The sequence below is a fragment of the Anopheles coluzzii genome, chromosome 2, assembly GCF_943734685.1.
Source record: "Anopheles coluzzii chromosome 2, AcolN3, whole genome shotgun sequence".
Taxonomy (NCBI): Eukaryota; Metazoa; Arthropoda; class Insecta; order Diptera; family Culicidae; genus Anopheles; species Anopheles coluzzii.
In genome coordinates this window covers 102,235,159-102,248,605 of record NC_064670.1, presented here as the reverse complement: position 1 = coordinate 102,248,605, position 13,447 = coordinate 102,235,159, and the positions used below count along the sequence as shown (strand labels likewise).

Below are 13,447 nucleotides of genomic sequence, written 5' to 3'. Positions count from 1 at the left end.
TCGAAGGATGAGCGGCGCTTGAGCTTCTCGAACGCTTGACTGACCCGAAAACCGATTTCGTTTAGAATCGGTTTTGTTTATTATTATATTCATCTTTTTTTCTTTTTCACTGGAACATCAGGGGGTACAGCATCAACAACGTCCGAAACAATATAGGACCCAGAGAGCGAGAGAGAGGGAGAGAGAGAGAAAATAGGGAATGATGTGTTTCCGTGTGGATTGGTAGGATTAGTTGAGCGTGAGTGTGTGTTTGTGTAGAGGACTCAGTGACAGAGATTGTTTCGGGGAAGGAGCTTTTCTCCTTTTTGCCCGTCCTTGGGACTTGCTAAGACTTTATACATCTCTATGTTAGAAGCGAAACGATACAAAAAATGAGCCCAATGTTACGAGCGACGATCGTAAATGGATCCTCGGGCCCAGGAATCCAAATATATGATGTTGAATGAAATGGAATGAATTAAAAAATGACTTACTGATGACTTACGACTAGAGAGAAAAGATTGCAGAGCAAGATACATAGAATCACGCACACACTTACATATATATAACAATATTAAAATACACGAAAAGGGGGGCTCTTACAGGCGATAGAGATGTTTGGTTTTTGGTTTGCAAATATATTATTGCTCGTTCGGTAATTAAAGAGAGTGGCGAGCGAAAGAGAAAGAGATGGAGAAAATGGGAAAGAACAAAAAACACAACAGAATTTGACAAATAAAATACAACTTTAAACTGAAAACCACACACACACACGCACACACTTAATCCAGAAGAACATTACTATAGATGCATTAGGTATACTGAGGCTTGATCGTAGTTTTGAGCAATAGAATCATGTTGCTGTGGCAGAGAAAATGGGCGAGAGCGAGTAGCGGTCTATACATACATTTATGGAGATATAATATTGGCTTGTTGATTTGTTTGATTGATATGCGGTTTAAGTATGATTGATCGATAATGCGGTGAAATTGTGGGTGGTGGGATTCGCGTTGCCGCGTTATTGTTTTTTTTTTTTGGCAACCACGTAGGGGAAAGGGTAAGGAGCATAAAACAAAATAGGATAAACAATCTCATTGCTTTGCTTATTGCTTACGGGTACGATTCGATTGTTTCGGGGTTTTACGTTCGCATTAGATGGTGAATGAGCATGATAATAAGAGAAGGGTTGGTAGAGTAATAGAGTAATAAAAAAATAGGAAACAACGAAAACAAAAACAGAAAAACGAAGGTACATGGTAGCGGATTAATGATCGAACAAACGGTGGCAGGGAGAAGGCTGATTACGTATAAGTTAATGAAGGTTTAATGAAGGAGATTATATTTAACAAGAGATATCGGTGACCGTCTACAGGTACCTGTTGTGAGACTGATTTCCATAGCACGTTGACGGTGTCCCAAAACCTTAAACTGAGGCAAAGATACTTCGCTCGAGACTCCGACCGAGTTGGGGCCCTCATTCCATTTGTATCGGATATCTCGCATCGTGTAGCCGACTACGCGTGGGGGGGAGCATTTGGGCATTGGTTTTTTTTTGTTGTTGGTAGAACGGTGTTAAGGGGAAGAGAGTTTTGTGTGTGTGTGTGTGTGTTTTTTTTTTGGTTCGAAGAAGAACAGGGGTTTGGCGTGCGCGTACATTCAAGTCAACGATCGAATGGACGGTTGTTCGGGGTTGTTTTATGCGATATTGAACCACAAAGTCGGGGTCGAGGCCACCAATCCATTTCGCGTTGGTTGGTTCAGTTTGTAGTAGTAGTAGTAGCAGAAGGAGTAGGTTACAGTTAGTTTAGTTGTTGGGGTTTGGGGTAATTTAATGTTTGCGGTTTACGAGCACAAACAGTTAATGGGCAAGAGGTAAATTGCCCCGCGAGCACCAAATGGTGGCCAAATGGGACAAGGATACATGCGTGTGCGCGTGAGTGTGCCCAGCGTGAAGGGGGAGCGTGGCAAGGGGGGGTTTTTTCGTTGATTAATTATTCGAAATTTGCAAAACGCGATTTGGAGTGTAGGGACCGTATTGAAGTAGTTTTTTTTTTGGTAATTAGTTATTTTTATTTTCACAACCAGGTCGGGTGGGCGGGCAGGCGATGGTTTGGTTCATTTGTTTACCCAAACAATGCAAATATATACACACGCACACGTACACACATATACAGAGAGAGAGACAGAGAGTGAAAACAAAAAGCGGGATATTGTTGTATACAGAAAGAAAAAAAGAAAAGAGAGAAAGATATGTGAATTAGAAAACTGGTCAGCTTGATACAATTATAATTATCTACCATTTAGAGAGTTCTGAACAGGGAGGTTTTGTTTTTTTATTCTGTTTTTCGTTGTAGTGGGTTAGTTTTGTGTTTTGAGTATTTTTTGTTCGCTACTTTGTGGTGTGATGGCGGTTATCTAGGTGTTTGTGTACGGCTCTTGTTGGCACTGGGTAATTTTGTAATTTATCCTAACGTAGTTGCCTCGCTAACGATCAATTTTATACATGAGGAAACGCGCATTTTGCAACGAGAGTTTTTTTTTAATTTTAAGATACTAAACAACCGAGATATATCCACACATTAAGGCACGCGAAACGGAGTGCGACTAGGGGTTTTTGCAGCTATTCTTTTGCTAGGTAAACGTCGTGTTTTGTAGAGCCTATGGAGCTTTATTTGCTACTTTCATTTAACTCACAACACTATGCCCTCTAGACAAACAAGAGGAACAAGGAAAGACACAGAACTAGTTCATTATCATGATATGGTCAAGGTTAGGAAGGGCCTTGGAATTGTTTTCACTATGCACCGTGCAAATAAAGTGCCATACAAAAGTGTCTCCCGGACGACTAATTAGGATGGAAGAGATGCAAAAGTGACGCCTTGCTATCCCCATTAACCGAGTGAGTGATTTAGGTTAAATGGAGGCTGCATGTGTGTGTGTGTGAAAGTCAGAGGCACACAATGCAATGTCCGTTTTTTCTTCTTTTTCATACTCCTACCAGCTACAATGTTATGGTGGATTTGTTTGTTTTTTGCTTCTCTTTTAATCCGACAAGATAAGAACCGAGTGCCAAGCGAACGGTTGTGTGTAAGGATTGCTTTTTTCTGCTTCTTCCTTTTCTGCTGCTGTGTGTGAAAGTGTATTATATTTATATGTATGTGTGTGTGTGTGTGGTAGAAACGTCTTCTTTCAGTAACGGAAGCAAATGTGTCAAGTGTCACTTGTAGTTGACATTTTGTAGCTGCTGACGTAAGGCTGCATTTGAAGCACAAATTACGGAGAAGCACACAACCAACGCACACGCGACGAGACAACGATGCGGCGGACGTGTTTTGTTTTGCCTTGTTGCCGTTGCCCCCGGTTGTGTTCCGGGTTTTGCGGGGCGGTGCCGGCACAGGGTGGCACATCTCCTGCACCTGCAAGGGATTTGCTGCACTTTGTTGGGACGATTTGTTTCGCTTGGGGTGAAGTGGTGAACGGGATGTGGAAGGATGTGGGCAGTTTACGGTGCGCTATACAGCAAACGGTCGGTGTGTATGTGGGGCGTGTATAACGCAGACGAAAGGGGTACAGGCACGATTGTGTGCGTTGCCATCAGCTAGAGATGAACGGTCCAAGAGGGCGCGTGTGGTACCGTACTACTACTACCGGGGCAATAACATAAGGTTTTCACAGCAAATGCGATGCGGGTTTGATGGTTAACAATGGGTAATGAATAATTTGCGAAACATGAATTAATTCGTATTAGAACGTATTAGAAAATGGAGCTGGACAAAAAACAAGGGGTGTAGTGCCCTGTTCGCTACTATTGTCAAACACGGTCACGCTACAGCAGCAAGTCTTACTCAGTAGTGAACGCACCGCCGTACTGTGTGTTTGTGCTTGCCAAACTGTATGTACTTTCCATCGTATGCTGCGCGAATCTTCCGACGGGTTAGAAAGGTAAACGTTTTGTTAATTTAAAAAAAAAAACACCGACAGATAGTATGGTTAAAAGTGTGAAACAAAGATCAAAAGATTAAAGTTTATGGGCAAGAGTGAAGTAGTGAAACATACGGAAAGTATAAACAACCAGGATGGAGAGCGATGAAAACAAAGTCCGTAAAATAGAACCTTCGCTATGCACGCTGCTGCAGCACAGTGAAGGGGTGGTGCTGACGCAGGTCAGCATTATGATAGAGTTATGATTGAGGCGCATACTTTTGATGATATTTGGGCAAGGCGAATTGTGATTGTTTGCGAGTTCTGCTAGTTCGCAGTTCCGATGCGTTTCACCACAGTGTCCCGATCGAAGTGAAACGCATCGCGGCAAAAAAAACGGAAACAAAATACAAATGAAAACAACTCTGCGCTGCATAGCAGACGACACTACCATGAGGCGCAAAGTGGTGTTTGGTTGAGAAGCGGAACCTTTTTACGCTACGATGAATGCTGCGTGAACAGCTAAGAGGAGGGAAATGAAAGTTTCCTCTATGTGATTCCTCTCTCCCTGGTAGAATACTGGTCTTCTGCTGAGAGTTAACATTTAGAGCGAAATATCCAGCGAAGGTTTGGAGCTAAATATTCATTTTATTGTACCTCGTGTTGTGCTCGAAAACCGACGTTGAGTGTGTTGATTTTGTAGTTAAAAGGAAATAATAACCAAACATCTTTCTTCACCATATTCGACGAGGAAAATATAAAGACTGGCCCTTCAAGAGTCACTGGTCAGGACCTTACTGGCTCTAGCATAATTTGGCCTCGAACAACAAATAATACAGGAACTTGCATCTGTTGCCTTGTTTCAGCGTGACGGAAACCATGTACACCGCTAGTAAAGGGTGAGGAGGAGCAATCATTTCAAACTTATAAACGGTCCGTGTGTCTGTAATGTACATCTCGTTCGGCGCTGGCAAACGTGGTACGTACGTGAGCTTTGCGTCACTTTTGTTACCTTTGGGTGTTTGTTTTGGTTGGTAAAATGTTTGCAGTATGGCCAGAAAATGTACTTAAGAAGGATAAACAACGATTTATTGGTTTTGCGTGTATTGTGTATTTAAAAAAAACACAGGTGCACTTCTCTCATTATAGCCCCGATTGAGGGAAGATTTGAAGTATAGAAACGAAACAAAAAGAGAAAAAAGTACAAAATGTATACTTGCGGTTGTTGCTAATTGCCAGTTATAAAAAATATATGCAATTTTACGCGTAGTGTGAAACTGTGAACACAACATGTACTTGCTGCAAATGCTGTGTGTCTGTGTGTTTTTTCTTTGGTTGGTGAAACTAAACATAGTACACGCTATACGCTTTCAAACTATAAATCAAAATGCACAGAAATGTTGCTGCTAAAACGGGGGCGGGAGGAACAACATAAAACACAAATCGGTAAACCAAAAATCGCAACAAACGAGCTTTAAAAAGGCTAGGCCCAAACGGCGTGTTCGGTGAGCCGTTCGGGTTCGGGCTGCCTGTCACAAAAAGGCATACACAACCCTGGGGTGTATCGATTGCTTTGCTTGCAGTGTGTTGTTCATCCAAACGTGATGGTGGGGTAGGGTGTATAGAGACGCCAGAAAGAAATATATTGGTGCGTGTTTCGTATGTTTGGTAAAATTGTTTTCAAAATTACTGTTCAAACAAGTGCTAATTGTATGATGAAATAAAATAAAAAAATTAATAAAGTACAAAATACTAAAAATATAAACAACCACAGGCCTGGTGCCACCCAAAAACCCTGGTAGCGGTTGGTCAGCCAGGTCAGCACAACAAAAAACAACGTAAAACGCAGAAAAACGATTCGTTCACTCTTGGACATGTTTTTCAAAAGGGGGAGGAAGGCGTGGGTATAACACCGTGTTGTGTGTAAGTAACGAATTTCGCTGTGAAAAATTAGAGTGATGAAAAAAAAGAGTAAATTGTGTGTGTTTAGTGTTTAAACAGAACAGTGTAAGGAAGGAGAAAAACGAAAATTGTTTTGGCAAGAAAACTTAAAAACTGCTTGTTGCCATACATAAAATACAAACAAATAAAACCAGTCGACATCGTTTTAACAACACCTTGTTAAGTAAGGAAATGAACGTATAACAAATGAGTAACGGTATGAGTTGGTAGGCTAGTTGATTTGGCTTTGTTGGGGGATGATGAAAATGAGCATGAAGTATGAAATAGACGTAGGACGGTAAGATACACGAAGTAAGAAAGACAGACTGGGAAAGTGAGTGTTAAGACAGAAAGAAGGAAGGATAGACTATTACAGAAACGGTGAAACACGACATAGATCAGGAAAAGAGTGCACTTGGAAACAGACGTAGAAAAAGGGGGGATGTAAGAAAGACACACGGCACAATAATGAAACTGAACAAACTGAACTGTATAAACACAACTAGCACACTGCGTCTTAGTGTACTAAGAAATCGAGAAAGATAGCGGGACACACAGACAGATAGATAGAGAGAGAGAAAGAGAGGAATGACAGAGACAGAGCTAGTAGAAGAGACAGAATGGGAGAGAAGAGCTAGAGAAGAAGAACAGACAGACAAACAGGATTGGGAAATGAGTAATGCACAAGTAGAGAGAATGATGAACGAAAGGGTTACTTTTTGCACTGATAGGGTGCAGATTATTGATGAATTGAGGTGTAATTTTACATTTCTTTTTTTTTTTTTGGTTTGTTTGTTGTTTGCTTGTTTAATGATAGGGTACCTGTGGTTAGGTTAATTTCGGTCGCCCTCTGCCTGTGACCCAGTACTCTAAATTGTGGTAGTTCTACTTCGCTGCTCATTCCGACACTACTTAGGCCGTCTTTCCAGAAGTACCGGATATCTCGCATCGTATAACCGACTGCAGATGAGCGGGCGGGGGGAGGTTGGCGGGTGAGTTTTGATTGTTAGAGAATTGGTTGTTTTTTTTTTGCAGCACGAAGTGTTTTTTGTGGTGTTTGTGTGTTGGTGTGCAAGTGTTGGTTTGTTTCGAAGTCGACCGTATTTCGGGTTCCACGGGAGCACCAGATGCCACACGCGTACCAGTTCGCAAAATACGTTCGAGAGACGATGGTGTAATATTCATCCGCACACATAGCATTCCAGGGTTTCGTTTGTTAGTATGTTAAAGTTGGTGTGCGTTTGTGTAAGTGTGTGTGTATGTGTCGATTTTTAAAACGTTTTATACGACGGCACGAATGTGAGTTTGGGTTTTCAGACGTTCGCACGATTTCGGGACGGGTGTGATTATTCGTGGTTAAGTTTTAGGCATTTGTTGTTGTTGTTTTTTTATATTAAATATCGTGCGTACATGACACGAGAAAAGAAATGAAAGAAAACGTAAGGTTAATAACGATATTAAAGAAGCAACATCCTGAGGATAGGGAGCACAACATGATTCGTCCTCGCTTTCGTTCGTGTACGTGTACGTTACCCTATTTGGTGAGTACGAGTATTGACGTAGCAGGTTAGTGTGATAGTGAAAAAAAAAATGAACAAAACAACGATTAGCAACATTAGAAAACTGTCTCCAGTCCAGTTAGCAGACGCAGACTGTTCGCGCAGAGGAATCGGTGAGTCAAGAAAGGAAAAAAGAAAGAAGGCAGCACGCTGGACGAAATAAAACAAACATAATTGATCAAGTTCCTAATGCACTGTCGGGAGCATTTGGGAAAGAGTATTCTACTATCAAACGTTGATTAAAACGAGTAAAAGCGAAGAAATTCACTAACAAAATTGTTGATGATCGTTGTATTGTTTTATACGCCTGGCTAAAAAGACATCTGACGGGCAAATATTTTAGATGGGTTCCGTAGATCTCGTTACTGTTTTAGGTGGATAAGAACAAGAGCTTTGAACAAGATTTCTTTAACAAGACACACTTCAAGTATAAATGATAAGAACCTTTCAATAATACAAAGATTTCAACAATCGATATGCATAAAAAACTAGAAATATATAATAACTGTAAAGAAAGATTTAACTGAAAATGAACTCGATGGCGCTATGGGAATGAGGTACAGACAAGCTGCAAAGGAGATAGAAACAAGGAACATTGGCAGAAACATTGGGAGAGAAAAAGATTGAGAGAGAGAGAGAGAGAGAGAGAGAGAGAGAGAGAGGCAGACAGACAGACGGAGAGGAAAAGTACTAAAAGCGTGAAGTTAAAGGATTTCAGAAAAGCTGCAATAAAAATGTAGAAATATTAACTATGCAAAAACAGTTTGGTATGTTCCTGTATGAAGGGTTTCTATCACGTAGGTAAAAATTGAAGAATAATGTTCTGTTTGCTGTTAGACCCCAGTGATACTCACAAAAAAGAGTTTTAGATTTTATAAAGATACAATTAGGGAGTAACCGATCATATGTGTTGAATTTACTTGCAGTTCCTTTCATGAAGTATTTACTAGATTTATATTTGCCCTTTAAATACGTAAATATAAATATACAAATTTCAAATAAGCAAATCGACGTTATACAACTGTGAGCCAGTCATTCATTAGACAAAAAATGGAAGCAGTTTGTAGCGGTAGCTAATTAAATCGCTCCAAGTTTGTTGATAAATGATTCAAAAGAACGTAATCATTCTCCAACGTAAGAATGAGAACAAAAAGGTTAAAAAAGAAAACTTGCTTAGAAAAGAGCACATAACGTCGCGCAAGTTCGTGAATCATTGAATAGAATTGCCAAATTAGTAAAAAGTGTCAGTTAAAACAAAACGAAACAAAAAATGCATAACAGAACGATCCTTAGCAAACGCCAAACTTGAGAGAAAAAAAACCTCCAAAACTCCGGAAGAACCGTAACAGTGACGACGATAAATGATAAATTAAACATTGGCAGCCGAAACAGCAAAACCGATAAACAACAAAAAAACAAAAAAAAAAAACGACCAAACAAATGTGTAGCAATGAAAGGAAAGAAAGAAAAAACGGAAAAAGGAACAAAATGAACGCCAATCCCTGACAAAGTATCGCAGATCAGATATGGCACCAACAAAAAAGTTGTGAGTGGATTGTTGGACTTCGCCTTCTTTTTTTCTACTAGGCGACTGACTGGTTCGGAGTTGGGCTAGAGCGCTGGGAATGAATGGAGAAAAGGCTCAGCTCGCTCAATTCGAGAAGCGATTCAGCACGAAGTAAAAACAAATGAATTAAACACAACCGGAAAGCTACCGACCGACCGACTGGGCCAGAAGAAACTGGTTGTCTCATACGCTTTGAGATGGAAAGGTTCAGCTGGTTGAAAAAAAAGGTAGCGTTTCGAATTTCCATTTGCCGGACGCCGAACATTAAATAATAACAACGTGACCGTCGAGTATCCGAACTCGGTACCAAACTGTCGAGGGAGTTTTACTTTAGCTGTTGGTGGAAGTTTTATTTGAGAGGAGGAAAGAAAAAAGTCCTTCCCGGGAAAACAAAGCTGGATTGTTTTATAAGAAAAAAAGTATTTTGCTGGTCGTGGTAGGGCAACGGATGAGAAGCAGTTTGATGGAGAGCACTGCTTTGTACTGCTGTGAGTGGTTGGTCAAGTCGTGTGGGTTGAAGGTGTTACGAAAATAAAACAAGATAGAAAAACAGAATAGATTGTTAAGATAAAAAAGAAAGAGATGGTATGGATGCTAAATACATGCAGTTCGTCGCAGTCATTGCCTTGAAAATGATACACTCAGAAGGGAAATGTCATTTTCAGGCGAAGAAAAAACATACGAAGAGCAGAAAAATTTAGTTTAGGGAAAATTTAAATGTTTTTAGGAAGAGAGAGAGAGAGAGAGAGAGAGAGATTTCATAATAAATGAAACAAAACTCATAGAAACAGCATAAAAAAGTTAAGACAGGTAAGAATACAGTTGCACAGTAGTTGAACTAAATGTTTAACTCAAAAGATACATGGCAATCAAAGCTTTTTAAGGAATAACTACATCGTTTATTGAATTCAATGTTCGAAATTGTTTGCCTTATTTAAGTGTGATTTCAATTCAATTAAGAAAAGTAGCCAACAATAATTTAATCAGATCACCTGAAAAAGTTGTTCCACAATAGGAGCACGAAACATGGAGCCATTTAAAAAGCAATACTTATCATCCACATCTTCAAACCGTCCCTGTTACTATCTTCATTCGATCTATCAAACTTCATCTGCAGTGTCCGATTCAATTATTCCATTATTTGCAGGAGTTCCATCATGGATCACTCGTCACGAGATATTCCTAGAAATGGTCCAGAGCATTGCTCGGATGTTGACAAACCATACACGGACACACCCAGAGCTGCATGAAAGATCAATTCAAAACGTCCAGTAGGTGACATAATACGTTTTGCTAACATTGAAAGTAAGAAAACTCGACACTGCTGCAGACGAGAACCGTAACATCGTAGGAGACCGGAAATTGTCTTCGGCCCGCATCGCTTTTTTTTTGCCAGAGTCGGCCCCGTCTTTATCTTGCCGTCTGTAAATCGAACAATATAACTTGGTTCTGGTGCAGGGAATCGGTCATTGTCAATACAGCTTCCCAAGGGTGAACGGGCTCCGAAAGGGACGAAAGTTTTCCGCCCCCCTTGAATCGTCCAATTGTTTGCCGTTTCCCTAAGATGATGGTGACATGCCGAGCACTGTGTAATCTAAAGCCAATGGTTATGGAAGTTTTCCCAATGTGAGCGCCAACACGCGTTGGATGCGGGGCATAATGACAGCTGACCAGCAAGAGCTTGGCAAAAGGTTGGATGGATGGCCATGCCAATGTCCGTGCAGTATGTTTTCTCTCTCTCTCTCTCTCTCTCTCTCTCTCTCTCTCTTTGTCTCTGTATGTCTAATGTTATGATATAATACATCGTCACGCTGTGGAAACGCTCTTCGAACGGATCGTATAACACCCGTACCAGCTTCGCAACGAGATGAGTTTGCTCAAGTTCGTTCTCGAGTTCCGTGTCCTGAATAGTTCATGTCCATTTGATGCAGACGATGCTTGTCGACGGCGGGGGGAAGAGGGAAAAAATGTTGTAAAACTACCGCTTCCTCCTCATCCTTCCTCCAACACGCCCAAACCTGTGTGGATCTGGGTGTGTGTCTTGCGCCCGGGAATGTAAAATTGGCACCATTCCAGCACTTTGCACACAATCGGGTACGGGCCAGTGTGCGGAGTGTGTGTATGTGTTGGGAAGGTGGAAGGGTAGGAAATTGCTTCGTTCCTTAGAAGAAGCTCATACATAAACAGACAAAAAAAAATGCCGAGCAAAGAGTAGGACAAACTTCAAGTATGTAGGCACCAGACCAGAGGAGAAGTTTAGTTGTGCTGCCGTATGGCTTTACCCCAATCGTAGAATGCTTCTCGGCCTCATCATCACCGTATCACCGCACGCTGGAAGATGTGTCTTGAAGTGGCACACGGACCTGGGCAACATCTGCGGTGGCTTCCGTTGGCGAAACGATGCCATCGGAAAACTCCGCCGCATAATGGAGCAGGCGTCAGAGGCGTCAGCTTCGCACGGGCACGAAGAAATTGATCCAACAGTGCCGGTAGCTCCCATCTTGAAACGAGCTCCCGCAACGGAGATGGTGGCGGTGACACATCGAAGCAGTATAGTTTAGCATATACGGCTGTACAGTGAGTAGCAGTAGCCCGATGACGAAGACGAATGTGCGGGCGCACAAATGTGTATTATGTAGGACATATTTGATCAGTCAATTATCTGTGCCCGGTCCTCCGGGTTCCAGCAATGGGGACCGCTGTGGAGGGACTGTTTGCCGTTGCGTTGGGCCAGATGGAAAGCAGCTGGAAAAGGCTTCCATCTGCGTTTCCTTCCGCTTTCTCCCCACCCTGCCAGTATAGTGTCTTTCTTGAATGCTTTCAATTTTCTCAAACAATTCATTCTGCCATCGTCTCAGCAATTGTGTGAGTGTGTGTTTGTTGGTTAAGATGTACAGGGGGAGAAAAAATGTGATGCCTAGCATATTGATGTTTCTTTGCTTTTTTTCGTTTTTTTTTGTTCTCTGCACTCCCTTGATGTACGTTTTTTTAGTTTTCTCCCTTTGCTGAAACGACATGCTGGTCGCGTAGACGGCGTGTGTCATGTGGCTGCAGCATTATGCTTTTTTGCACGAAAAAAAAAACACTCACCATTCATTGCTTGACGTTCACCATCATTCGGGACTGAGCCGCGACTGGTTTGAGCCATGTATTGCACGATCCGAGCAAGTTTACGGACTTCCAAAATTCTGCTACAGAGAGAACGCATACAAAATCCATTTTTTTTCCAGCGCGCACAAGCATGACAAGCTGTTTCGTTAGTTTTTGCTCGTTTGATGGAAGAAAGCAACCAGGGGGGGGTTTAAAATTTCCCATAGGTACTACCAGCCTGTCGGCGTTATCATCCCAAGACGATCGTCTGTTACCTTGGGACGGGGAGGTTCTTTTTTTCTTTTCCTTTTTTTTGTTGTGCTCGTAGAAGCAAATGGAAAGCTTAAATAGAAAGTTGAAACTTCACGTCCTGTGCTGCTTTTTTTGTCTTTCTCCCCCTACCAGCACCATAAAAGCCACTTCCTTTCACTTGGTACACGTAAAATCCAAAGCAGGCTGTATGCAGCATGCAAACAACGGACAGCAGAAGGCTTCCACTAATCCTCCCATAAAACACAGACGTGGTTTTTCACCAAACCGCAAACCACAAGTAAAATGGGCCCGGACGTGGTGGTGATGTGGTGGTGGCAGATTCTTTTTCTTTCTCCGTTTTTGTTCACCTTCAAGAAGCATGGGTGTGATAAAAGCCATCAATGACGGCATCGATCTCCTTCGAAGCCTCGAAGAAGTTTGAGCGTTGTTTGAGGTCCGAAAGCAGGACGGGGGCGGGCTCCATTATTGAAGCGTGTTTTGAGTACTGATTTATGGCGGTTTGTAAGACAGAGAGAGAGAGAGAGAGAAAGAGAGAGTGAGATAAAGAGAGTGCGAACGAGATTTGGCTTTTTCGCAACCGGAAGTGGTTCGATTTTTTGGCTTCCGGAACGGATGCCCGGGCGTCGGCCGGGCGTCTTTTCAAAACTACAAGATGGGTCCCACTGTTGGCCCGGGCACTGTCGTGAGGCAGAGAAAGATGATCGACCGATAGCGGGCTCTGAAAAATATGGTCGATATTACACAGCGCACGACGCCTCGTCGCTAACAGAGAGGTCCAGATAAATAGCGAACCACGGCACAAGGGTGTGTCCTTGTGTGTGGGGTTGTGTTTGAAGTGGGGCAGAACATGTATAGCACCGGTCGGAGGCGGGGCAGTATTTCCATTTTTCCGAGCCACTTTTGCTATCAGGTGTAGCAGGTGCAATAAACCGCAAAGTGTTTCCGGTCGTTAAGTAGGATGTTTCGAGGATAGTTTGTTGCTGTGAATCTGTGTATGTGTGTGTGTGTTATCTCTTTTTACTGGTACAGGGTGGTCGTCGAGCGAGAGTGTATTGAGATTTCTAGTCTTGTTTCTTCTTTTTTTATCATACAACCCAGAAGAGTTCGGGGCAGGTGG

At 42.1% G+C, this 13,447-nt stretch overlaps 1 protein-coding gene across 7 annotated transcripts in view; it reads right to left on the bottom strand.

Annotated features, from left to right (window-relative positions):
- LOC120952660 (gamma-aminobutyric acid receptor subunit beta) overlaps positions 1-13,447 on the bottom strand; it is a 76,175-nt gene that overhangs the window by 18,633 nt on the left and 44,095 nt on the right. For 5 of the 7 annotated variants that reach the window (XM_040372100.2, XM_040372104.2, XM_049607552.1 and 2 more), the window contains one exon: positions 1,356-1,493. In XM_040372100.2, coding sequence (XP_040228034.1) covers positions 1,356-1,493 — 138 coding nt within the window. Of the gene's footprint in view, positions 1-1,355; positions 1,494-6,663; positions 6,802-13,447 lie in introns of all 7 variants that reach the window. The other 2 variants (XM_040372105.2, XM_040372106.2) reach the window with 1 other exon arrangement.